The 23,895-nt window shown below is 49.1% G+C and overlaps 10 protein-coding genes across 10 annotated transcripts; 6 read left to right on the top strand and 4 right to left on the bottom strand.

Moving 5' to 3' along the window:
• Positions 1-256: 256 nt before the first annotated feature.
• Positions 257-3,051, top strand: EI90DRAFT_3034175 (uncharacterized protein; the record flags this gene model as incomplete). The annotated part of the gene is made up of 3 exons (XM_039058522.1): positions 257-1,021; positions 1,070-1,348; positions 1,415-3,051. 3 exons carry the CDS (start codon positions 257-259, stop codon positions 2,627-2,629), a joined length of 2,259 nt encoding a protein of 752 aa, XP_038922447.1. The 3' UTR covers positions 2,630-3,051.
• Positions 3,052-3,373: 322 nt separating this feature from the next.
• Positions 3,374-4,262, bottom strand: EI90DRAFT_1746525 (uncharacterized protein). Its single transcript, XM_039052120.1, has 4 exons — positions 4,019-4,262; positions 3,705-3,967; positions 3,522-3,649; positions 3,374-3,465 (listed from the first exon to the last, which is right to left on the bottom strand). The coding sequence occupies exons 2-4, from the start codon at positions 3,937-3,939 to the stop codon at positions 3,424-3,426; spliced, it is 405 nt and encodes a 134-aa protein (XP_038922446.1). The 5' UTR covers positions 3,940-3,967; positions 4,019-4,262; the 3' UTR covers positions 3,374-3,423.
• A 221-nt stretch (positions 4,263-4,483) lies between these two features.
• On the top strand, positions 4,484-6,141 carry EI90DRAFT_1746392 (ankyrin repeat-containing domain protein). Its single transcript, XM_039052119.1, has 6 exons — positions 4,484-4,769; positions 4,821-5,174; positions 5,234-5,283; positions 5,352-5,472; positions 5,526-5,837; positions 5,890-6,141. The coding sequence occupies exons 1-5, from the start codon at positions 4,610-4,612 to the stop codon at positions 5,690-5,692; spliced, it is 852 nt and encodes a 283-aa protein (XP_038922445.1). The 5' UTR covers positions 4,484-4,609; the 3' UTR covers positions 5,693-5,837; positions 5,890-6,141.
• EI90DRAFT_2905326 (uncharacterized protein) lies at positions 5,697-8,545 on the top strand (the record flags this gene model as incomplete). Its single annotated transcript, XM_039054201.1, has 12 exons — positions 5,697-5,837; positions 5,890-6,275; positions 6,331-6,598; positions 6,654-6,990; positions 7,053-7,169; positions 7,220-7,563; positions 7,683-7,975; positions 8,032-8,161; positions 8,210-8,243; positions 8,304-8,333; positions 8,388-8,432; positions 8,484-8,545. Coding segments are annotated over 12 exons (2,187 nt in total), but the record flags the coding sequence as incomplete, so codon positions are not given.
• A 1,147-nt stretch (positions 8,546-9,692) lies between these two features.
• EI90DRAFT_2905021 (uncharacterized protein) lies at positions 9,693-10,250 on the bottom strand (the record flags this gene model as incomplete). The annotated part of the gene is made up of 1 exon (XM_039054189.1): positions 9,693-10,250. One exon carries the CDS (start codon positions 10,248-10,250, stop codon positions 9,693-9,695), a length of 558 nt encoding a protein of 185 aa, XP_038922443.1.
• A 670-nt stretch (positions 10,251-10,920) lies between these two features.
• Positions 10,921-12,496, bottom strand: EI90DRAFT_1746181 (uncharacterized protein; the record flags this gene model as incomplete). The annotated part of the gene is made up of 1 exon (XM_039052118.1): positions 10,921-12,496. A coding segment is annotated over exon 1 (1,487 nt), but the record flags the coding sequence as incomplete, so codon positions are not given.
• Positions 12,497-14,361: 1,865 nt separating this feature from the next.
• On the bottom strand, positions 14,362-14,879 carry EI90DRAFT_3034165 (uncharacterized protein). Its single transcript, XM_039058521.1, has one exon. The coding sequence runs from the start codon at positions 14,857-14,859 to the stop codon at positions 14,395-14,397; it is 465 nt and encodes a 154-aa protein (XP_038922441.1). The 5' UTR covers positions 14,860-14,879; the 3' UTR covers positions 14,362-14,394.
• A 1,219-nt stretch (positions 14,880-16,098) lies between these two features.
• On the top strand, positions 16,099-16,631 carry EI90DRAFT_3034161 (uncharacterized protein). The gene is made up of 3 exons (XM_039058520.1): positions 16,099-16,150; positions 16,219-16,480; positions 16,535-16,631. The coding sequence occupies exons 1-2, from the start codon at positions 16,133-16,135 to the stop codon at positions 16,366-16,368; spliced, it is 168 nt and encodes a 55-aa protein (XP_038922440.1). The 5' UTR covers positions 16,099-16,132; the 3' UTR covers positions 16,369-16,480; positions 16,535-16,631.
• Positions 16,632-16,868: 237 nt separating this feature from the next.
• On the top strand, positions 16,869-18,699 carry EI90DRAFT_1745991 (uncharacterized protein). The gene is made up of 7 exons (XM_039052117.1): positions 16,869-17,343; positions 17,404-17,455; positions 17,509-17,577; positions 17,630-17,674; positions 17,790-17,855; positions 17,907-17,954; positions 18,009-18,699. Exons 1-7 carry the CDS (start codon positions 17,143-17,145, stop codon positions 18,368-18,370), a joined length of 843 nt encoding a protein of 280 aa, XP_038922439.1. The 5' UTR covers positions 16,869-17,142; the 3' UTR covers positions 18,371-18,699.
• An 862-nt stretch (positions 18,700-19,561) lies between these two features.
• Positions 19,562-20,430, top strand: EI90DRAFT_3034156 (uncharacterized protein; the record flags this gene model as incomplete). The annotated part of the gene is made up of 3 exons (XM_039058519.1): positions 19,562-19,564; positions 19,612-20,291; positions 20,351-20,430. The coding sequence occupies 2 exons, from the start codon at positions 19,562-19,564 to the stop codon at positions 20,236-20,238; spliced, it is 630 nt and encodes a 209-aa protein (XP_038922438.1). The 3' UTR covers positions 20,239-20,291; positions 20,351-20,430.
• Positions 20,431-23,895: the final 3,465 nt, after the last annotated feature.

Here is a 23,895-nt window from a genome sequence, read left to right as displayed (position 1 = left end):
AACCATTGCCCATCATGACCCAGCTGAGGTGTGCCTGGAGGGCACCCGAACCCATCTCATTGACCACATCATGACCTGGTGTTGTAGCACGGAGGACGACGCGAAGCAGGTGATGCTACTAACAGCCGTGGCCGGTGCTGGCAAGACATCCGTTGCCCATTCAATCGCGGAGAAGTGCGAATGCGAAGGGTCACTGGTATTCACCTTTTTCTTCAAAGCAGGCGAGCAGTCGCGGCCAGATCACCTGGTCAGCGGCATGGCTCGATCACTAGCAAAGCGCGACCCCTCATATTGTGCCTCCATCATATCCATTCTTAGGGATGATCCACCCCTCGCGACTGCATCTTTCTCAGTACAATTTGAGAAGCTTTTCAACATCAAGTTCTTTGTCACGTCAAGACAAACTTACCTCGTGGATCGTCTTCTTTCACTCAATTTTCCCATCGACCGGTTTGGCATAGACATCTTGGATGATACCAATAAACAAGACTGCTCCGTTTACATCCGCGCGCAGCTGCGTTGCCTAAAGAACGATCATTCGGGTCAAGGAGACGAATTCGAAGGAGACGATTCATTGGTTCAAGATATATCGGAAAAAGCTGGCGGCTTGTTCATTTGGATCAGCACTGTCTTCCGTTATGTGAGACTAGCCAAGAAGCCGAGGAAGACGCTAGATAAGCTGCTCAACACGGGTGCCTCTCGATCGATGAGCTCTCCTGGAGGAGTGATGGGTACGCTGTATTCGGCCATTCTGGACAAATGCGATTGGGAGGATGAAGATTTCGTGCATGACTACCCCATCGTTATGGGGGCGATCCTGGTTGCTGAGCAACCGCTGTCTATTGCGGCGTGGGATGCGATTTTGTCGCCGTTCTTAAAATCTTCCATTCAAGTTGAACTTGCTCCCCTCTTGTTAGGAGTCCCCCATTTCGACACATCAATCCGCATCATTCATCAGTCGTTCCGTGACTTTCTCATGGGAAAAATCGGTCCTGAATCACTCATGAGTCATTGTTACACGGTGGATACGACATGGGCAAATGCCAAGATGGCCTTGCGCTGTACCGAGATCTTGAATAAGAATCTTTGCTGTGCGGAGGGTTTGGGGCTGATCGAGAATGTTCCCGAAAAGGATAAACTGCCACGCATCCCTCAAGAGACGCTGTCAGAACAACTCCATTACTCATGTCGGTATACTGTATACCACCTCAATAATGTTCAGGAGCCACTAGAAGTGCTCAGCGGATCGGTTCTCACATTTTTGAATCAGCATATAATACGCTGGGTGGAGGTCTGTGTGAGGACAGAAGGGTATATCAGTGTATCATCATTTCCTGAGTGGGCCAAGGTATGAAAGATCTGATCTGTGAGGCTTATAAGGGATTCTTATTCGAACGTTAATCGGAATTCAAAGAAAGACATTCACAAGTTGGTCCAAGTACTTGGCAAAGTGGGATGGAATCTGGCATTTTTTTCGAGATTTCAGGAGGCATACGAGTTGGCAAAGGATTCCGCAACCCTCTGCCGTTGCCTCGTGCGAGCAGACTCGGAGTCCTACACCCCACAGTTAGCTCAATCGCTCAACATTCTTGCGATATCATCGGGTATTCTGGGACGTTATTCAGAGGCACTTCCGATGATTGAAGAAAGTGTGAAGCTCTGTCGTGAGCTTGTTGCTATTGATCCGACGTTATACACCCCAGATTTGGCTCGATCGCTCCATAATCTTTGCATAACGTTGGAAAGACTAGGACGTCATTCCGAGGCGCTCCCACTGACTGAAGAAAGTGTGAAGCTCTGGCGCGAGCTTGTTGCTGTTCATCCGACATCGTACACCTCAGATTTGGCTCAATCGCTCCAGAATTCAGAGGTATCATTTGACGTACTGGGACGTCATTCCGAGGCGCTCCAGGTGATCGAAGAAAGTGTCAAGCTCTGGCGTGGGCTTGTTGCTGTTCATCCAACATTGTACACTCCATATTTGGCCTACTCGCTCCAGAATTTAAGCGTGGCATTGGACAGACTGGGACGTTATTCCGAGGAACTTCCGGTGATCGAAGAAAGTGTAAAGCTCTGGCGCGAGCTCGTTGCTGTTCATCCCACGTCATCCATCCCCGATTTGGCTCGATCGCTCAACAGTCTCAAGATATCATTGGACAATCTGGGACGTTATTCCGAGGCGCTCTCCGCGATCAAAGAATCTGTCAAGCTCCAGCGCGAACTCGTTGCTGTTCATCCCACATCATACAGCCCAGATTTAGCTCAATCACTCCACAATCTCGCTCTCTCATTCGATTACCTTGATTGCCCCGCTGAAGCAGTGCCTTTCATCGAAGAATCCATTTCTCTTTGGTGTTCTCTACATATTACTCATCCGACCTCATATACCGCTCATCTAGCCTGGGGATTGCGGGATCTATCCAGGATACTTTCACGCCTGGGGCGCTGTACAGAAGCATTTGACATGGGTGAAGAGGCGAGATCGTACTCTCGTCAACTTCGTTCTGAATACCCTGTCATCTATGCAAATTATCTTCGACAGTTATATGCCGGTATGGCTGTTCCGTTGGAACGTCTTGGAAGGGGTCATGAGTTAGCGGATATACGCACTCTCATACGAAATTTATGATGAAAGGCGGAACATACTCTCTACGCGACGGAGTCTAGCTCCAACACGACATATTCTTTCACTGGCCACATATTCAAGCACGAACCCGTAGCCACTCTCACTCTCCTCTTCGCGATGTTCTCTGACCCACCAGAGGATCGGCAATTTACCTCTGTCCGATATATTGCTGTCACTGAAACAGATTTCGAATATAGACCTGATCCCCGATTATGTTCCTGCTGCCATCAATTGAGCGGCTGCAATCAGAATTGGTTCGGTTTTGAAGCATCGACTGTAAATTAGTAGATATCTGGTGCAGTGATGCGTACAAGCCTGCCCAACAATAATTCAAATTAAATACTTTCGAGAATTCTGCTGCTGCGAGCGATTGATATTAATGAATGATTCGATCGAAATGGTGTTGCAACAACAGAATATGGAACTACGTTATTGTGTCTCTCTTCCTCTTCTTGCACAATGCTCCAGTCACCCATACAAGCAATTCTGCCAGTCTTGGAATCCTGAGAATCGGAAGCATCTGTGTTCAGGGCTGTGTCCATCACGGCCATCGGGCGGTGAATAGCAATGATTGGGTTGATAGGGTTGTATTCTTCAGGGAGTACATGCCCCTGGCGTCGCTGATTGGAACGACCCACTCAGGCACAATTACAGAGGCGCAAGGGGCTACCCCAAAGCCGTGTTATCATCTTGCTTGAGAGAAGGAATAACGTCGAGATTCAAACGCGTACCGACGGGCGGACAGCACGATGCTACGAGCCTCGGGGAGCCGACAGGACTGCATTCGTAAGTGGTTCCTAAGTATTACGGAGGCCCACATAATTCCATTCGGTCTTCCGCTGGGCAGTTGAGAAAAATTGAGGTGAGGTGACGACGAAGTTCGAAGAGGAAATACCGTTCCAGTGAAGAAAAACCCCCCAACACAACACGTTGCGAGATAAATGGCACTCTTCAGGGCGTGGGTCGTAGATGGTCGATGTCCGCAGAAAGGCGGAGCCTTGGAAAGATAAGTGAAGATTAGATCTAAAAATGATGTTGTAAGAAGCTATGTACGGGTAGTTAAAAGAGCTCAGCGAACATTGCGCCGATTGGCGAAGCATTGCTTCTATAAAGGCGCGAGGAGCAACAGACGCTCGTGCCGAAAGGACAACTCCGGTGTGGGCAATGCCTGAACTATCTTCTGTACCGAGGACAGATACCGGGAAGAACGGAATGACTGAAGATGGTGGACACGACGCGGTCCCGGTCATGGAGACCCACTTTCCAAGCATCCAAGGGGTTATGAGAAGAGAGCTTCTCCTTGAGAGAAGCATCAAGAGACTTTATACTCTCTTCCAACTCCTGCACGCGTCCAATTAATTCAGTGAACAGTTTCTCAGATCGGACACCCACCGCTTTGCCCAAGCGCATTAGCCCTTTTCTTTTCTGGCATCCGCATCCGCAGCGTCAAATCCCACTATGCTTCACCTCTCCCATCTCCATGGCATTCCTGTCCAAACCTAATGATCAGCAACACACAACCTTGTTTCACACGTCATATTATGAAGACAGACTCTGTCAGAGGTCGGCGTGTCAAGGTGTGCCTAGTCAATATCCCAATAATTATTTTCCACTGCAGAGCCCCACACCAAATTCGAGTGTATCGTGAGCAATGGATACAGTACAAAAGGTGCGTATGCATCCGTCAAAAGTTGACGGGTATGGTACTTCAACGATTTAGTGGGGAGTAGAAACGCAAGACGATGATCGCGATGCACAGTCCTTGCATATCGTTGATTTGGGTTAGAGAGTAGTAAGCGTTTGCCGCTCAAGACAGGGTCTGGCATTCGCAATTCTCGGAAGTTCCCGAACCAAGGCTGCAAGCGGGCGAGCCGCGGGATCGTCCCTTCAGGACTGACAGGACTGTGAAGGGGTTAGCTCGGGGACTTACCATTTCGGCTGCGGTTATCTTGGTCTCCGTTTACCGCAAAAATTGTCACTCTGATGTCGCAACTCGCCTCACATTCTGTCGACCCCCTTTCGGCAGAAAATGGACCGACCATATTAGACCATCCATCTCCAAAGGAGACCGCACAACATGTACAAGATACAGAACACTCAGCTGAGGATTCAGAAGAGGAGGTTTTTAATTATATTCAGCAGAGTAAGCTGGATGACCAATCTGCCATTCGGTTCTCATCGCTCTGCATTTCAGGTGAAGAAGACCACTTGCAAGAGGAAGAGTATTTCATATATCCTGGCGTGTCAGAAATAACCAATGGTTCGGATGCTGGTGACGTGACGCGCATATCAGGGGGTGTCCCTGTCGAAGATGATTCGCTGGTCAATGTGCAACCTGCTGCCACTAATCCTTCACCAGCACAACTTGAGGCGATTTATGCCGCTGCTTCATCTGGGGATATCGAACAACTACGACGCCTCTTCGATAGCGCTCAGGAAGAACACGGAATTGATGGGTTCACTTTAGCAAATGAGGCAACATCACGAACAGGCCTTACTCCTTTGCATGCCGCTTGTAGTCGCGGTCATCTTGAAGTTGCTCAGTGGCGTATGCACCCTATCTTTATTATTGCCGCGGATTTATACGCTCATAAAACATCTGCTTAGTTATTGCCGATCGCGGAGCAATGGCGGATCTTGAAGACAAGGAGGGCGAGGTAAGAACTCCTCTGTGTTCCTGTAGTAGGAATGACATTTTCATATCATTCAGACTGGCCTTCACAAGGCTGCTCTCAACGGACATATTGAACTGGTCAAATATCTTGTCACTTTGGAAGTTGGCAAGGCCGACGTTCTGGCCCAGGATGCAGATGGGTATACCCCCTTACATAATGCGTGCTCTAAAGGTGGGTGGTTCTGCTTTGTTACGCGACAATTGCTGAATCCACAGTTGAACAAGGGTACCTTGATGTCGTTCGATGGCTATGCGACTCGGGTGGCGCTGCTGACACTTATGAGAGGGATGGCAAGTCAGGCCGTGGTGTGGATATGAAGAGTAAAGGGGGTTGGACGCCTCTGAGTTGGGTATTACGCCTACCCAACCGCATTCTCCGTCTCACCTCTTAGATTAGTGAACGCTGCCTCGAAGGGTCATTTACCAGTAGTGCGCCACCTGCTATCGAAACAGTCTGCCGATCCTCTCGTTCGAAACAATTGGGGTGAAACGGCGTTTGACATTGCTGCTGCAGTGTTCGAGATTTATATCTGCGAGGTATTTCGCCCCTCTTTTGGTACTTTCCCAAAGCACTCACGTCGAGGCGTAGGTTCTTCAGCAGGCTGAACTCGAGATTTTCCGAAGGGCTGGCTCGGCTACCAAGTACAACCCCTTAGCGATCCATGCCACCGTTCCCATTATTGTCCATGAACACCAAAGGCTGGATACTCGGTTCAAGACTCTCGCCGTCAATGGCGGGAAACCGCGGTTTTCCGTGTATCATCTAGGCAGGGAAGGACGACGAGCCCCATTCGAACTTGTGCTTTGGCCCGATGGGGATGCCTTAATTGGGCGGGGTCCACCTGAAAAGAAGTACATACCCGCATGGAGGAACAGCGTCCAGTTGCCCTTCCTAGATGACTCTTTTACGATCCCTTTGCCGAGTAGTACCGAAGCCAATCTGAGAGATGGGGCGGAGCGGAGTCATTTCTGGATGTGAGGTTTTTCTTGCACTGCTTATGGAGGTATTTTTCGTTAACAAAGGAATAAGGTCTGATTGGATGCTGGACGTGACACATCCACGGGTGGACGTTACTGATGGTTGGCAGTATTCAAGATATCTTGATGACACAGAGGATCGCTGGACAGCTGAGACACCGCCTCAGCTTGAACGCCTCCTTACTGGCTCTGGCCTCGTCGCCGCAGGTTTAGGGAGTCCTTCCACGTCTAGTGGGTCCACCCGCTCCAACGGACAGCACGTCTCTAAGAAAGGGGCCCTTCAGAACACGAACCTCGCCTGGGCACGTCGAAGGAGATGGGTAAGCTACTTCTCTATCGAGTTGGTCCGTAGGATGTGTGCTTATGTGCATACAGGTCCGGGTAATGCGTCGTCGACTTGACGTAACGTCATTACCGTTGATGCAGCCAGATGGTAATCTTTACAGTCTCACTGAGGATGGCGGTTTTGCCCCATATGTACCGGATGAAATTAGCGATCTTGGAGATGACGAGGACGGAGGAGTCGAATTGTCTACCCTCACCTCGAATGGTTTGTCGTCGCACCAGGACTACATATCACGAGCGCGATACCTAGTAGGGAGTTCAGGAAGTCCCTCCATGGACGAAATGGGTCCGCAGACACCTGCAGACATCAAGCGGGATATCAATAAGCTAAGCAGAGCTGTGGGCGAGCTACGTCTGGGCATGCGCAGTAAGCAACCAGATGTCAATCGTTCACTACTAATGATCCCTGAATATGTCGTTCTGACTTAGGTGACATGGACAGCGGCCGGAAAGCGCGTGCTGAGGCGCTCATTAACACCTACAACCGTATATTGGAGAGAATACGGAGGACTGCTAATGCCAATGGGCTGTATGCCACAAATGACGGTATGATCTGTTTTTGTCCCGAAAACCGCGTTCCTTATTTGTGAGCCTAGAGGATGACGGTGAGGCAGACGCGGACGATAATGATTCTGATGATAGCTTTCATTATCCCCAATCTCCCCTGGGGTCAAGTACAACTACTCGTCCAGCTTCGATAAGATCGCATCATACGGATTATTTCAGCCTTGCGCGTTCTTCCTCTAGGCAGCCTGACCTCACACCGCAACTGGCACAAGCTCCAGAATTCAGGGTCCCTACTCATGATGCGCCGAGAAAAATTGCGACAAATGGACTCAATATGCCAGTGCCACACACATTGCACTCTCAGTGGGAGAGGGATGAGGCAGCCGCAAGCTGCAGAGTGTGCAAGCGACGGTTTACGTTTTTGCTTCGGCGGGTGCGTCTGCTTTCGGCTGCACATATCAAGCTTCGCTGACGTTCTGCTCCTCATAGCATGTGAGGATCCTCTAAGCATCTTCTCATTTGTTTGTTGCCTTACCTCCTCACTATACTTAGCACTGTCGTAAATGCGGTCGCATACATTGCAATAATTGTAGCATTCATCGCGCAATGCTTGACCCCTCGGAGCTTATCACCGATCCTTCATCTCATGAAGATCCACCTGGCGCACCTTCTTTACAACGTGTTTGCCAAGCATGTTATGATGAGGTGATAGCGAATGTACCGTCCCCTCTAAGACGTGGACGTTCGGGAGGGATGGAGAGCTTGCAAGTGTCTTCATCGAGTCTGAGCTTACCTGGTAGTTCTCGGAGGAATGATTCGAGCTCTCAGTTAAGTGACCTCGGCGAGTGAGTGCGAAGTGTAATGATCTTGTTTGGGATTCGTTCATGTATTGTGATCCCAGATGCCCTGTATGTACAACAAATCTGGCGGACCTTGGCCCTGCCAGTGCGCAGGAAGATCATGTTCGTACCTGTCTGGAAGGTGGGAGTGGGCATGGGACCCAACAATCTGGGAGGTATCTTGTATACAAGGTAGGATTCGAAATACTGCTGCTTGAATTCATTTTAATTTCTGTGCAGCTTCCCCAAGAAAGTGTTCTGATTGGTGTCGAATGTGAGTAATGGTTCATGCGTATATAATAACTTCGGCTGAATCGTCTGGGTGGATATCCAGGTGTTATCTGTTTGGAAGAGTTTGAGAGAGGTATTCCCTCAACGTCATACACGGCATATCGTTCACTCATTTTCATTTCCACAGGCACGCTTGTGGCACGACTCAGCTGCTTATGTACTTTTCATAATCGTAAGACCATCTCGACGTCCCACACGCGCTTCGTCTGAGCCCTCTTCCCAGATTGTTTGTCGGCTTGGTTGCAACGTGGTCGGGCCTGTCCCATTCATGCCCGGGACATGTAAGTCCGTTGACTAAAATAACTACGCCCCTTTTCAGGATCGTTATGCGGATTTTTTGATTTTCTTCCAATTGGACGTTCCTCTTGGGATGAGTTCGGGCACAGTGGTGGCATACGCAGTAAGCCGAAGGGTGTGTGGAATAGCAGAATGCTGGGGGTGAATCCCGATCTCGTTGTCACTTATACAAGGAATCAAAGCTGGCGTTTATACTGGCTGAAAATGCTTGATTTCAAGGAAAGGGTATCACGACGAGCAACTACCTTTGTGCGGATGCCGCATTGCATCCAACCACACCAACAATTTGATGAAACTAATTGTCGAAGTTCGAATAATAAAACAAGTCCCTGGCAGCCTTTCCCATTAATATATAGGCTAAACTCGAGCTCGCTCATGAGAGGCATTCTAAAGAGCAGAGTTTGGACGGGAACGGGCCTGAGCATGTGCGAAACCATGCTTTTGTTCCTACCACCCAGAGGTCCTGATTTAACCCGATTCCCATGGCTCGGGAGACTGCCTCCCTTAGGTTTCCCCTTCCTGACTTGATTGGATGGAATTTCCATACGTACTGTCCATCAATGATTCGGGGGAGGCGTAAAGTTTCTCTCGGTCATCAACCTCTCTTATTCATCACACATTCGTGAATCGCCATGGCGAGGCTGGATGGTGTGAGTATTAGCTGGGAAGGACTACTACTGCAGGTCATTGACCTAGAAAGATTCCCACGTGAGGAGCTGGAAAGTGTGAACCATATTTTCCTCGAGTGCAGAAAACATCCGTATGGAATTGATCATAAGGTACCAGGTCTAGGCTATACTCAATGCTAATGGTAGAGGGCGCGAGAACCTACCTACACCCACTGCCAGAAGAAGCGAGGAACGTAATTATCAGCCTGGTAAACGACCAGACAAGACTCTAACGAAGCGGAAGAAATACGAGAAAAATCGTGCTGAGCACGTGGAATGGCATATTACACAACTTTCAAGTAATTACCTTGCTTGCAAGGTCATTGCCAGGTCATAATTGCCGTGGGAAATATGTAACTATTGCAAATTCCTATGAACACATCACATGGTTCCTCTGAATCAATTACTATTTGCAAACACATCACATGGTGCTCCATCACATGGTCCTCGTGGTCGCAATCTCTGCCTCATGTGTGTGCCATTGTTCCAGCAACGCAACGCTGTTCCCAGTGTTCCTTTGTCTTCTTGTTCAACTCTTCAAACCGTGAGTCCGCCCGCTTTAGAGCCTCGCACACAGGCCGTGTGAAAAGGGTTTCATCGAAATCTCTCAATAAGCGGATGGTTTCTCTCCCCGAGCTCCGCGATAATGCAACGTATGCACTGAATGGTGTCAGTGCTCCAGTAGGAGGACTTGCTAGGTCGATTATTACATGTCCGATCGTTTGGCCTTGCGCGCGATAGTCCGTGAAACCATATGCTCCCGTTATAGGGAGTTGTTTCCGCTTCACACTTTTGGCTTTCCCTCCTCCAATCTTCAGTTGGTATGTTTGTTCCTTAGGGAAAATTGGCACCACTCCATCGGGTAAGTCTCCCACCCGGCTTGGATTGCCATATTCCAGCCTAATAAGAATGCACGATGGTGGGTAAACCAGCGATACTCTAGGCCCCCAGTTGGATGTCGTAGCCTCCCTCGGATCAGGGATTATTTCCACAACCTCGCCGCGAGTACCATTGGCAATATTCATATCCGTGTTTATGTTTGACGTCACCATAACCTTTGCGCCGATGGCGAAATGAACGATATCAGGGAGTCTTGCGCCTTCAAGGACCGCCTTGCTGTTGTTTTTGGAGAGCTTTCCTTGTGCAGCGCGGATCCACCTCTCGCGTAAGTTGAGTGGCCTCCCTTTGATGGTATCCTCTGCTCCACATGAAAACAATCGCTGATGCGCTCCTTTGCAGTGACTCTCCAGAGCCGCTGCATTCCATTGCTCGCGGACCCCATGTCGAGGTGTGACCAGCCTCGCGTTGCGCCACGGTGAGTTCACAAAATCTGGTGTGGATCCGTCTCTGGATAACAGAACCAGATTCTTCAGCAAAGTCAGATGTTGGGGATTGCAGGTTCCATCGCGGCAGTGCCGAAGTAACTCGACCCACTCCGGATCTGTGACTCTCATCTGTTCCTTCAGAATAACAACTGTGTTGAATTTCTCGAACAGGCTGCTTCCCAAAGCTGCCTCTGGAGAATCCGAGAGGGATGATGGCCAGTATAAGGGTGCAGCGGTGCCCTCGCTGACTGGAGGGAACTGGTGGAAATCGCCGCAGAGAATGAGGTTTAAACCTCTGAATGGTTCGTCTTGCCTAGTTCCATGCACCTGCGTCATGATGATGCAAAGAACTGATGAAAGTTTTGCCAAGAATGATCGTGAAATCATTGAGCACTCATCAATGATGAGATATCGCCGCATTTGCCATTCCTTAGCCAAATCTGCAATCTGTTGCATTGTCGGCATTTTTTTCCCCAATGGGATACCGGCCAGGGTGTGCAGTGTCCTACCTCCAATGTGGCACGCCGCAATTCCGGTGTAAGCTCCTTTGGCAAGCATACCAGATGAGTTGTTTGCTTCGAACAGACGGGTAATAGCTTGAATTACCACAGACTTCCCAGTGCCCCCTTCGCCCAAAAGAAGCATGGAGAGTTGATCCTGGTGAATCCCTCTTATTGTATTGAGGACGTGAACTGAAATGAGGTCATACGCTCGTATTTGGTCAACTCCAAGCTGAAGTGCAGAATCCGCTTGCTGCGTTGCAACTTGAGTGCTGCCGCCTAGGGATTCTACACTACCTTGCGAGATCGCTGGCTCTGCAGTCCCAGAAACGACTTCTACGGTGCCAACGGCTCCCATCGGTGATCCGCCAGGTTCTGCACACCCTCCACGCTCGTTCTTGATCGCTGATTTCCATACTGCCTGTCTTTCATCGTTGTAGATTCCAATGCCGGAATGGCCGGGCTCAATTCCCCAAGCCTCAACCCATGACCCGAAGACATGTGCCGCCTTTGCGTGTTCAACTGCCTGTAAGCCATGAATGATCTCTCGTGTAGGTTCCTGCTTGCTAACAAAAGCTTCCAAATTTGCTTCGCTTAGGTCATGGTCGAAGCCTTGGCTGGACTCGTCCTTTTCGTGACCATCATCTGATTCATCTCCTGCATCGATCGAATCATTCACCACCGTATCTTGTGTGCGTGACCGTTCAGCAGCATCCTTGCAATCGTAGTAGAACTGTGCATTGCCAATCATGGCGACTTTGTCATTGCCTGCTGCCCGCAAGAACGAGTCGTAAGAATCTTTCCATGTTTCCTCGGACATTTTTAGTGAGCTCATCTTGCGCCATGGTTTGAGAAGGCAAAGGATAGAGGCTCTATGTACGTCTGCTTCATCAGCATCATCTGACCGAGGGAGCCATTTTCCGACGATGTTGGCAATGGTGCGGTGATTCTTGGGGCGCACAACACGGATTCGAGATGCATGCCATGGATGCTGTGTGTGGTATTTGACACGCATGTTTGTAGGTCTGCCCGCATGTCTAGCGACGTCATTTCGGACTTTATCCCCCTGTTCAGATATGGGCCCTTTCTTGTGGGAAACCTGCTCCTCGTAAGTGTCCGAGATAAACTCAAGGAGTGACATGTCTTCCAGCTCATCGCCTCTGAAAACATAGTCATCCACCTGCGACTTTGTGACCAAGGCCCCTTCTGGGCTCAGACCCAATGTCAGAAGCTCGACGTCACAATTTAAGCCCTGAGAAGCTTGAACAGCATCTGGTGGGGTGGACTTGCAGCCGTCCTCGTCCACGTCTGTGGGGATGTCCATATGGCCACTTACATCTTTGCCATTATCATCCATATCCTCAGTTCTTTGCTGGTCTTGATCGGGCCCAGGTTTCCTAACGAGAGGTCAGTCAATTATGAAAACATCTTTTAATATTTCTCCTTACCATGTCGTACGTTGGAGTGTTGGCCATTGACGCAGTAACAGGCGAGAAAACGATGTCCAATATAACGGTACATAGTAGTGAGATTTGAATGTATCTCCCCAACCCATCAGGTATGAAATCACCTGGGGTCCCGATTGCTCCATATCCCTATTAAGGGTATTTATGCAACGAAACACCAGCTTACGGTTACGGTCACGGATACCATTTGTACGCTCATCTTCAGCAAAGTGGTAAGCAAGCTTCTGAGCCAGCAGTGCTGACGCATTGGCTAACTTTGTCTGCGCTTTGGTCGCATACTTAGTGATGTACCAACAGATATTTTTGGTATCCTCGCCATTCGTGAGAAGTTTAATATCATGGTTGCAGCGCAGGAACACAAGGAGGTGAGGGTTGTAGTTATTCACATAGCCATATGAGCGTTGAGGTTTCCAGTTTCCATTCTCATCCACGACAGCACTGTCAGATAAGGGGAATGGTGCTCCTCGCTTGCATTTCAGCTTGTGAGTATTCCAGTCTTCTCGAAGGCACAGGTTGGCCTTGCATGTGTGGATTTGGCAGGAACGCATAAGACGTCTCTCGAGTGCAGCAGCTTGATTATGGAAATCAGCATTATTGGGATGGGGCGGACGACAGAACCCGACATCGTTTTCATGTTGCATCGCCTTCAACGTCTGTTCGTCCATACCAGGGAGGTGGGCCCGGATATTTGCCTCTATATACGCCTTCATCTTGTCACGGAAAACCACCGAACGGAAGCTGGATCGCAGCTTCTCTGCATCTGGGGCGTTTTGTAGCCAGATGATCATGTGGAGATGCAGGGTTCCACGGTTCTGTGCCTCGACAACACCGACATATGCTTGGATATAACCCAAAATGCCACATTTCCGTTTGATGCGGTGCCCTTCAACCGAAATCCCCAACAGTGTGCTCAACATCGCTTGAATTGTGAAATGGAAAAACTTCGCAGCCGCGTAGGGATCTTTTGCAATTGCCCGCTCACGATCGATCGAGTTGCTAATTACTTTATCTAGAGCATCCAAATCAATCTCCTTCCCCACAAGGACTTGTGCCAGTGGATCATGTATATCGCTTGGATTGACAGTCAGCCAGATACTAGGTGGGCCATATTTTAGTGTCGTGCTCCAGACTTGGCTGCGAATCGCTGCACGGGATGGATCTGTCCCCATCACCCGGCTCGCTGTCGCTCGAATATGCTTCATTAGTCGCTGCACTCCTGGATTTGAGATCGGAAGTCCCCGTGCCTCTTCATGGCTTGCCGCTTTCAAGTCATCGATGGTTACTTTGGACAGCAGGGATGCATCGAAGTCAAAATCCTTTCTTCCCATTTGAACCTTTGCAGAGGATAGGGCCTGGCGTCTTTGCTCGATACCAAATGCAACAAATGGAAAGGAGTGGTGAGTGTGGAATCGTCTTGAATGATGCTCAAGACAGTAACGAACATGTTCCATAAAGGACACATTCACCGGCCGACTATCTTCAATCCCACCTTCTCCATACGGAAATAGAACTGGAAAGGCCAATGCCCAAAAATTAAATTTGGGTATGTGATAGCGAGGGTCCAAAGATGCTTCGTTGGTTCGTAGTTTGCCAAAATCTCTTACTAATTTCCATCCGTGTCGAACAGCGTATGGGGGTTCTGCCTCAGATTCCTTGACCAGGTTAGTTACTCCCTGGGCTAGTAACTCTGATGTGGAGACTGCAGTGAGCTCCGTTTGGCTGCTGCCAAGATATTGCAATGGGATGACATCCCCCTCGTCTAACATTCCGCCATAAGTGTAATATTCAAGTATTCAATATGACCGGACTCACCACAAGAGGTACTAGGTTTGTCAACCCCTTCCTCGCTACATGATTCGTCACCGTCATCAATGTCTATCATTGCAAGAAGGTAAGTTTAGAGTGCTTGAATGCAGGCAGGAACACACCATTTCCAGGTACGTATGAGTCATGCTCTTTGAGGAGAGCACTTATTTCTGTTTCTTGACGAATGGCGGCCTTTATCTCCAAAGGTACGTCATCTTCTGGCAGGGAGTTCAACACAGCCTTGTCCATCGTATATTCTGAGAAGCATTTATTATGCTTCATCAGCCATTGAAGTGCAGCCAATACTGCCTTTCTCCGAATACGAAATGTCGATTTGAGCATATGCTGCGGCACATTGCCGACACCAACATAAGTTACTGATATGACAGAGGCGAGGATCTCCACAGGACGGGGCAATTTCTGCCCTTGAAGCATACTGAGGATATCTTCTGTGTTCATAGGAAAGCTCGTCACATTCCCCCGTAATCCTGACTGCAAGCGTGTAGGATCATCCCTTGGTCCACCTTTGGGAAACATCTTGACGACGAAGCAGCGTGGGTAAATGGGAGATAGTAGAAGCTGCTCTGGAATAGTGAGGCAGGAGAGTACATCAGGTACGTCGCCTATCCACATGTTGTTTGATAGGGAAAACTGAGGGATTTTATTACGCTGAAGGTCCTGAAGACACGTTCTACAAAGCATCGCATACCGTTTCCCTTCAGTCTCAATTACTCCCTTCCTCTCCAACAACATGCCATCGATAAGGATCTGAGCAGGATGTCGGTCCTGAGTGGCTGGTTTCAAATGACTGGCGTTTGGAATTTTGTTCACATCAACCATCATACACTCACGTTCCCAGCGCAGGCATGCACATGCAGCGCAAACAGCCTCTCGAACTGATGCAGAGGAGATTCTTTCCAAGAAGGCGGCCTGGCAATCATGAAGTTCTTCTTTAGAGGGTATATGCAGGAACTGGGTGGAAGCGGCATGGTGATTATCATCAACAAGAAGAGTGGATGTTGTGGGGCCTAGTTCATTCATTTCTGTATCCTCGCCGTCAACGCAAGTTGATGTAGGTTGTTGCCTTCGTTTTGGTGCTGGTCCCGGTGTCGGTGAGCCCAATCTTCTCTTATTTCGCGGAGGGGCTGACTGCTTGTTATCACGATGTTGCTCAAAGATGTTTTGCGCATCAGGAGGAAGGGCTAAGATAAGATCGAGCAACTTTTCACGGTTCCGACGAGCACTGGTGGAGACCAAGATGGAGTGCTCTTTGCAAATTGCAATAATATCTGCCATCGTCAACGGTGAAAGCGAGTCCTTCATGGCCTTGCAGCTGTCGTTGCTCCAGTTTGCTACTAAGCGCTGAGTATGAGTATCTCTCAATACACTCTTCGGTTCCGCAGGCATGCGGGAATACTGCCTACCCAGCACGGCATATTGACATTCATTCAAGCCGTTTGAAGTCGTCGAACTATTGCTTTCTGATGGAAAACAGTGCTGATTTCTCCAAATGGGCAACAAGATAAGCATATATTCACTATCCTGACAGTAAATTGACATTTTATGCGAGCTAGTTCCTGTCGTTCAATGATTACTTTCTGATGGAAACGCGTTTGGATTTCTCCGAATGGCTAGTGCTGATGTTTCCAGCTAGATCTTCTTTGCGCTTCGTGATACAGAGGCTCTTACAGGTCCAGGTAAGCATATAGGTTTGGTGTACTCGGGCCTTCGAAGCTCTAACACCAACCCTAATTATTGGTTTCTGATGGAAGGGATGTTCCTACGTAATACAGAGGGGAAGCTCATAATCATGACTCGAAGCGAAACTGTATGTAGACCACTCTATCTCAGGCACTGTCATGGTGCCGAGGACAAATTAGCTAATTTATGGAGAAGCATAGGTCTTTCTCTGACTGTCGGCCAGGCTTTGAATCAGATCTGCCACCGCCACCAAGCTACCTGTCATGGGGAATCCAGGCTTCGCTTCGATCAATTATGACAATTCAACCATTCTCTCTGTCACATATCTGTGCTTGTGATTTTTGAGTAACTGATTTTGCTCTTGTTTTAGTCCGGCCAATCCATATGTCAATGTACTGTTTCACCGCCGCTTCTTTTCAGCTAGAGAAGCTTCAGAAGTGATTCTAGAGTCGGGATCGTAAGTGATTACTTATTGGTTTCTGTCTTTCACCATGAAATGGCCATCTCCTAGCGCTGAACTAGAAGCACCCGTCAGTCTCACATTGACCCCAATATCCATTACGTTGATGCCAATATGTCCATCACTATCCCGGACACCTGAATCCTTTTCCAATAGATATCTCCCATAAACGGGCTAAAGTGACACTCATGAGTTGTTGGGTAAGCATGGATGTTCGACGCTTTCCCGAAAAGGGCCCCTAATATAGTGGCAACATGGGCTGTTAGGTACATAAGTATAAACTCAAAGCGTTTATAATATTATGACTGACTAACCCTCTTCCTCCTTCATCCCCTTGCTCGTTCAGACCATCTCCAGCTCCCGCTCTCACATCTCACAATGTCCTCTCTGCCTGACAATACCGAACTTCGTCAGCGTCTTGCCGGCTTATACCTTGGTGATGCCAATATTGCGTCTAAGGCTGTCTGGGTTTATGCAAAGGCTCGACGCTGTCACGTCCTCTGCCTTCATGGCGTCAATAAGACCACTCTCAATCCCACACCTGTGGTGCTTCATGGAATCTTCACCTTGGCCCGACACCCATTCAAGCTAGTTCCTGATGGCGGTTTTCTCGAGTCTACTGCCGAACTATACTTTGGTCACACACCCTTCACGAGGCAATGGCAAGAACAAATGCTTGGGCATGGCTGGAGAAAGTTCATGACAAGGACCTTCTTGGATACAATGACTTTTCGCAGTACATCAAGAACCTCAAGGGCTTTGAGAGTTTAATGCATGCCGGTGATTCGCTGCAACACTCGTTGGTCAATGATGAAGGTGCAACTGGCCCGCAGGTCAAAGTCATTCATAGGATGTTCGAGGTAAGTGTTATATTTATTCTTTCCGTTTTGCTGCGGGTTGCTGAGAGGGGCACGTTATAGTCCTGCTGGGATACGATTCGTGTGACAACAACACCTCAGCAAGATATTGAAGGTATGTCGATGGGTCTCACACAATTACAACGGACCAACTGATTTTGGTGATAGCCAAGTTGAAGATGCGGTACAAGCTTACCCCTGGGGATCACCCTGTTGCTGTGAGATTGGCTAACAGTAGTAAGCATTTAACGCAAACTCTACACAACATATAACTCAAAACCAAGAACAGAAAGCCCTTCCTGCAGCGGAACAGTAACACCATTAGATGATCCACGTAGTAAGCATCTAACACACTCTCTGCACAATGCACAGCTCAACACCAAGAACAGAGAGCCTTTCCTGCAGCGAAACAGTGAACGCTTTGGGTGAACCACCAAACCTTGAGTCAGTCACGCTACAGACGGAGCGTACGACACCACCAACAGAGCCCAGCACACCAGAAAACAAAGCCAAAGGTAGGAAGTTTCCCACCAACTATCGTGATAATTCATTCAGTTTATGCACAGCATTACCGGAATTGGGTGGATACGATGATAGCAGCGATGATGAATCGGGTTTGTTCCCTCAGCATCACCTATATCCTGTGCATAAGCTGATGGTGCCAACAGTCCATGGCTTCTTGGGGCCCGAGTTTGGTTTGGAACACTGGCCAGTGGTGCCAGAAAACATTGACCTCCGAGACAAGATGTTCGAGGAGAAAAGATGGCAGACGAATCCTCTTCGCGCATATCGTGAAGGAATTGAAGGAGTTATTGCTCCTTCGGAGTATGCAACTGCACTTCCAGGGGCCACTGTACAAATGTCTTTTACACTTGCGTGCCACTTGATAGGATCTCGCACCGGGAAGAAAACAACTTTCTCCGCACGTGTTGAAGAGATAATAATCCTCAAAAAACCAGCCACTCTTGTCAGTAATCGTACAGATTGTCACGACCCGGCGTTCCCCGGGGCCAGACGACCTCCTCCCTGACCCTCTCCCACGCCCGAACACTCCCCGCACACTCCGCTCGCCGCCCGTCGCCGTCTAACCACTTCCTGCCACCTCTCCACAACCCCTCTCTTGATTGTCGTTGAACGACCTAGCGGCGCAGAGCGCCGCGACCTGTTGTTCCATGCTTCGCCGCACCTTGTTACCTCGCGGCGAAGGTCACGCTTGACCTTCGCTGTCGTGAACACGTGCTCTTTGTTTGTTTTCCTCTTTCCTTTCTCCGCCCGCAATCTCCGCGAGATCTGGCGACTTATTCCCCATTCAGTTCCCTAGCGCTTATATACAGCTTGTAGCTAATGCTTGTACTGTAGTTCGAAATCAACTAGAATTACCCCTAGAGCTTACCTCTGTCCCCGCGAGACCTCTGACCTTCTAAGTATCGGGACCGCGTCGAGAACGAGGCGCAACGCTCCTCCTAGAGTCGTTGAAGCCGAAATCCCGGCTCTCTCGCCTAAGTAGCCTCGGCCTCGAGATCGGTGGGGTTTATTCCTCGCTAAAGCTCGGTCGTGTGTAGGATGCCTATTCCACTAGCGGGCAACGCTCAGTCGCCTATGGCTACCCTCGGCGAAGATTCGCACGGTTCTGACACAGATTCTGGATCGCCATCTAAGCGGCTGTTCTCCGGACCATCCTTCTCTCCCACGAAGCGACAGAAGCTTGAGAAATAGGTATGTCTGTCTCAACCCCGCCAACGAAGGGAACCACTCAGTATTTGCCTACTCTGCCCCAGACCTAGCATCTTATGGCATTGCGTGAACAAACTCATCCACGATTCAACTCAAAAGGGTCACATATGTTCACAAGAAGAGCCTTTTTTATTCAATTCACGATGTTCGCTTGATAGTTCCGCATCCCATCCCTGATTCAACTCAGAATTTGTCTTCGATTCGACCCATATGTTCGTTTGCTAGTATTGCTAATTCTCTTGAACTCACATGAGTAAATGTTGCGACAACCTGTGAAATGTTCACATGATCCACAAGCAAGGTCATGGTTGCGAAGCAACCTTTCTAGTTTGTATTCCGGGGTCATATTCCGCCGTGATCGGGCAAGCCCGGACGGCAGTGCGTGACGCATTTCCCCGTTGCTAACCTCAACACGGTACCAGCTCCGACCCGAACCGCTGGGTGTCCAACCGAACTCCCAGGAACAAGGGGGGGTTTCCACCATGAAATGGTAAATTCCCACGTACTTGTGGCACGCCGCAATGGCTGTGCGCGCAGCGGGATCGTCATTCGAACGTTTACGCAGGGACCAACGAAGGGCGGCTACGTTGTACGTTGGCAACTGGCGATATGGCTATCTTGAAAGGGGACCCGCCAGACACGCATGATGATGACGCTCGTAAACGACATGCACAACGACAAGTAGAAGGGGAAGAGACACGTCCACCACCACCTGCATACACTGAAACCCCTTCTGACGTACCTCCCTCATCATCCGCTCCTGTAGCTGTCCCCAATAATGCCAACCCCGCCACTCCTTTATTATCTGGATCTGTGCTAGGACCTACTCTGACACCAGCGGGCGCACCCGTAATGGTGATGGGGACGGGGTTGGAAAATCAACATCCTCATCACCACCACCAGAACTACGGTCCAACGCCTATCGGACAGTACTACCCTCGTCCTCCTCATAATGGGGTTGGTGGAGCGGTGATAGTGGCGGGAACGGGAGCAACGGGAACAGTGAGGTATTTGCCGTATTACGATCCTAACAGTCCTTATGCTGTCGAGGAGGCTAGCAGGAGGGGGAGAAGGAGATTTGTTGGGGCTGTAATTTGGGCGGTGGCGATTTGGTGTGCGGTCGGTATGATTAGTGGGGGTGTTGCTTTTGGAGCGTCGAGGTAGTAGATCTGCAGAAGTTATTGACTTGGCAATGACTTGAACAGGTAGATGACTAGGTGAGTTGGTTTTATTGTGATTGATAGGCAATCGCGTTGTGTAACGTGTGGGTCTACAGATTCTTTTTTTTTGGCGCCACTTAAAACCGGACGCGGTTTGGTTGGACTTATGAAGATATCAGATTCCCCCAGGAGTCGGGGATTGAGAAAGGAGCTAGGCTGGTCGGTTCTACCGCTAAGCCTGGGTGTGACGACATATGCATTTGATCCCATACGTACAATTTATCCCCAAGTTGGGTTGAATGAGCCTTTCACCATCCTCAGCGTCCATACTTCGAGGATCAATGTGTGGAACAGTCCGCCATAGTCCCAAAGGCAATGAGCGCGCCAGTATAACGCCACTGGACTGTCAGTTTGTGTGAACTCGGAGGAGCATCATGATGTGATTGGATATTCGAGAGGCAAAGATCACCCCAGGTCTCTGTCGGATATCTGCCTACTCGCTACTAACGAATTCGTCTCTGCATTTCTCCTCGGACACCCGATTTGACCAACGTTTAGTAGAGTGCAGAGTGATCTGAGAGTACAGACTCAGCTTTTGACGGGATGGGAATCCTACGCCCGCAAGGGGCAATCTTCTTGAGTTTGTGTCCAATCACTTGCTGGATTGAAGACAAAAGGGTGCGTCTAATGTAGTTTAGTTCTCAAATGCGGGGGAAACGTACGAAGGATATCAACAATTTTTTCTTTTGCATATTTGTGGTTCGTGTAGGAACGAAGCTAGGGACATTCCCCGCTGAAAGCTCTGGAGAGTGCGGTAAAGCACTTCCATCTCACCAGTCAAAGTTTCTTTCTTTGCTTGGATTCAGCTAGTATTTCCGCTGCATACGGACACCTCCGGAGAAAGACGGCGCGTAGCTGGGTACCCTAGTGTGTCACGGTCTTTCGGTCACAGGAGAACTGAGGGGTGGGTGCAACTAAGAATCCATGGCTCAAGCAAGTACCTCATGTTTGTAATCAATCCACTGAAGTCCTGACGCGTCACGCTTGTCCTCAATTGGGACTTCCCCATACTCGCCCAACAGGAAGGTTTGCCCACAGAGCGCTGAAGATTGATGCGTGCCTTGAAGAAATACGTCCAGCCTGTCAACAATGCCGCGGCTGATCGTCGTTACCGACATCTTGAGACTCCTCTTGAGTGACCATGGACTCCAACAAGCATCTGGGACGACGAGGCAATGACACTGACGACAGCCACGAAATTCGCAGGATGGCAGTAAGTTCTTTCCTATGAAAGGGTGACGCGCTATGATAGCCTATGATATGAGTCCGTCATGTTCTGATTTCCATGACCGAACGAGGACAGTTTGGGAAGGATAAAGATGGGGTCTTGATAGGCTAAATTATAAATACTGGATTGGATAGCATACGATTTGAAAGTTATTACGGACGAGAGTGGAGAGGCCGGTGCTCATCTCGTGAGCTTGTCCAAGGGCCACTGCAACTCACTCCAGTCCCGTGGGGGTTGGATCAGGAAAAGTCATCTCGTGAATGTCAGCGATCGGCGCGGAACATTCTTTCAATTTATGAATACGAAGATGAAAGAGGGCTCTTCTAGGAATGTTGCCGAGATTGTAAGTTGACACACACACGTCACTCGGTTCCGAAGTCGCCGGGCGAAGACACCCGTGAGTCTCGCTTCAGAACGTTAGAGGCCAGAATTCTGCCTAAAGCCCATCGGGCCAAGCCCCAAACAATCAATGGAGAACGGGGCGCAGGGGTTTGAGTATAATGGGGTCTAAGGCTTTCACAGGGCCAAAGTAATGTTCTATCACGCGAGTGACTCTTATGATGTGTTCTTGTCTTGGCCTGCGAGTCCTCAATCACGATCATACGTCGAAGCCCACGTTTTTCTTGAAGGGTAAAAATGACCAGAGTCGAGAAGTCGAGAACGATCATTGCTCGCCACAGTCCCCTTGATACTTGACGATTTTCCTGCGGAAGCGACGTGTCTCGTTCCAATCATTACCGCCGACTAAGCTAAGCCACGGTTCTGTGTTCGGTGGGCAGATTAAGTGATGGATTTCTAGGAAGCGTCCCGGAGGAACGGGCACCATAGGCAAAATGCCCAACGTCCATCAAGGCTCAAACAGGGATTGTCTCGGTGAATGGAGTCAGGCGGCTGTACTGCTTGCAGTAGTGAGACTTGGACACAATATATTCGGCCAACTCCGCCACAATACAATACAATACAATACAGGCACAAAGTCATCCACGTTTGGTTGTCGCACTAGGTTGGACCCTGAAGTCACGTCGTCGTTTGTTGTGGTTGGAGATAATATCATCAATGTAAATGAACGAGTGAAATTTGAAAGCGCCGGGGCCACGCGTTTTGGGTTTTGTCTTTCTTTTTACAGATGCGTCCTGAGACTAATCAGCTGCTGGATTGCGATTTGTCTCGCCTCCACAGGTACCAAGCACTAGCAGTTGACCACAACTCGCATCTCTCTCTCTCTCTCTCTTTCTCTCTAAGCTCGCGGGATAACACACCAAACCAGGTTCTATGAGATTTGGATCTGGATGTACTTGTTCTCTTCATCTGGTTTGATCTGAGCTCATGCATGGTGGAGAACCCAGCCTAATGGAACGATGGCGAGGCATATGAGGGTGAGCTAGTGAGTGGAGGACTGCTTGTTACTTGATGAGCGCTTATCTGGGTGTTGTTCGTTGGGCGCTAAGAGAGACTTAGAAAGGAGATTGGATTGCCAGCCCTCCCCCTGTCTCATCGCCGGAACTCGTGTTGTGGCATTCGTACGTTCTCGAATATATTCTTCCTCTTTTTTCACACAATTGTCTTTCTCTCTTTATTTATTTACTTATATTGACCATTTGAATTGGTTTGCATCATTTCTCATATTATTCAGACTCCGCTTAACACTCCGAATGTTAATTTGCATCCGATCGGCTGTGAATTGAATTTGGGGGGCTTTGGGCTTCTCCCGCCTTCAATTTATTGATATTGTTATATTGAATATGTATTTTGTTGAAGCCCTCTTTTTTCGCTTTTCTATTTTTCTGGATTTGTGAACAAAGACCTCCGTCAAACTCTTTCGCTTCCCCTCCCCGTTTTTCCCTTCTTCCCCCTCAACTTCAACAAACAAACAAATTTATCTTTTGACTTCATCCCACTCAGTGTCAGTCATCATCCACTCTTCCTCATCGTCACAGACACTCTCCAGCCCATCTCCATCAATCATCCCTCCTCCGTATCTTCCCTTTGTCTGATTACATAGCCTAGTCCTTTCTGACCCTTTCTCTCGCGCATCCCCCTCTCTCCACCTTTAGCCTCTGTTTCAAAACACCCTTCCTCGCCACTACACGTGTAGCGCCCGACACTCACCTCACACACTCGTCAACCTTCTGTACACTGGCTTCTGCTATTCTCTCACACCCGCGTCCTCCTTACGCGGACGGACACACAGGCCGCTCTATGCTCGACTCATTCGATCCTTCGAGAGAGTCCGACACCAACATCAACGTCAACAGCAATAACAACAACAACAACAGCATTTACTCTTCCTCTGTCCCTCCTCATCATCGCCGTGAATCTGTTCACCACCTTCAACATTCACGTCTTTATCCATCACGTCCAGATTCTCCCTCT

This window comes from Cantharellus anzutake (assembly GCF_015039405.1).
Source record: "Cantharellus anzutake strain C23 chromosome Unknown EI90scaffold_4, whole genome shotgun sequence".
NCBI lineage: Eukaryota > Fungi > Basidiomycota > Agaricomycetes > Cantharellales > Hydnaceae > Cantharellus > Cantharellus anzutake.
The sequence above is the reverse complement of the archived record's forward strand: the minus strand, read 5'-3'. Positions and strand labels throughout refer to the sequence as shown.

Excerpts from the sequence above, each read along its gene's own strand:
- EI90DRAFT_1746525 (XM_039052120.1), bottom strand. The coding sequence starts at position 3,939 with ATGCTTCTCTCAAGGAGAAGCTCTCTTCTCATAACCCCTTGGATGCTT. Across the intron at positions 3,650-3,704 it reads GCTTCGCCAATCGGCGCAAT|ATCTAATCTTCACTTATCTT; the intron begins GTTCGCTGAGCT and ends CATCATTTTTAG. Across the intron at positions 3,466-3,521 it reads GGTTTTTCTTCACTGGAACG|CGGAAGACCGAATGGAATTA; the intron begins GTATTTCCTCTT and ends TCAACTGCCCAG.
- EI90DRAFT_1746392 (XM_039052119.1), top strand. The coding sequence starts at position 4,610 with ATGTCGCAACTCGCCTCACATTCTGTCGACCCCCTTTCGGCAGAAAAT. Across the intron at positions 5,175-5,233 it reads TCTTGAAGTTGCTCAGTGGC|TTATTGCCGATCGCGGAGCA; the intron begins GTATGCACCCTA and ends ACATCTGCTTAG. Across the intron at positions 5,473-5,525 it reads ACATAATGCGTGCTCTAAAG|GGTACCTTGATGTCGTTCGA; the intron begins GTGGGTGGTTCT and ends CAGTTGAACAAG.
- EI90DRAFT_3034165 (XM_039058521.1), bottom strand. The coding sequence starts at position 14,859 with ATGTTTCCCAAAGGTGGACCAAGGGATGATCCTACACGCTTGCAGTCA.
- EI90DRAFT_1745991 (XM_039052117.1), top strand. The coding sequence starts at position 17,143 with ATGGCAAGAACAAATGCTTGGGCATGGCTGGAGAAAGTTCATGACAAG. Across the intron at positions 17,578-17,629 it reads TGTGAGATTGGCTAACAGTA|AAAGCCCTTCCTGCAGCGGA; the intron begins GTAAGCATTTAA and ends AACCAAGAACAG. Across the intron at positions 17,675-17,789 it reads AACACCATTAGATGATCCAC|TCACGCTACAGACGGAGCGT; the intron begins GTAGTAAGCATC and ends ACCTTGAGTCAG.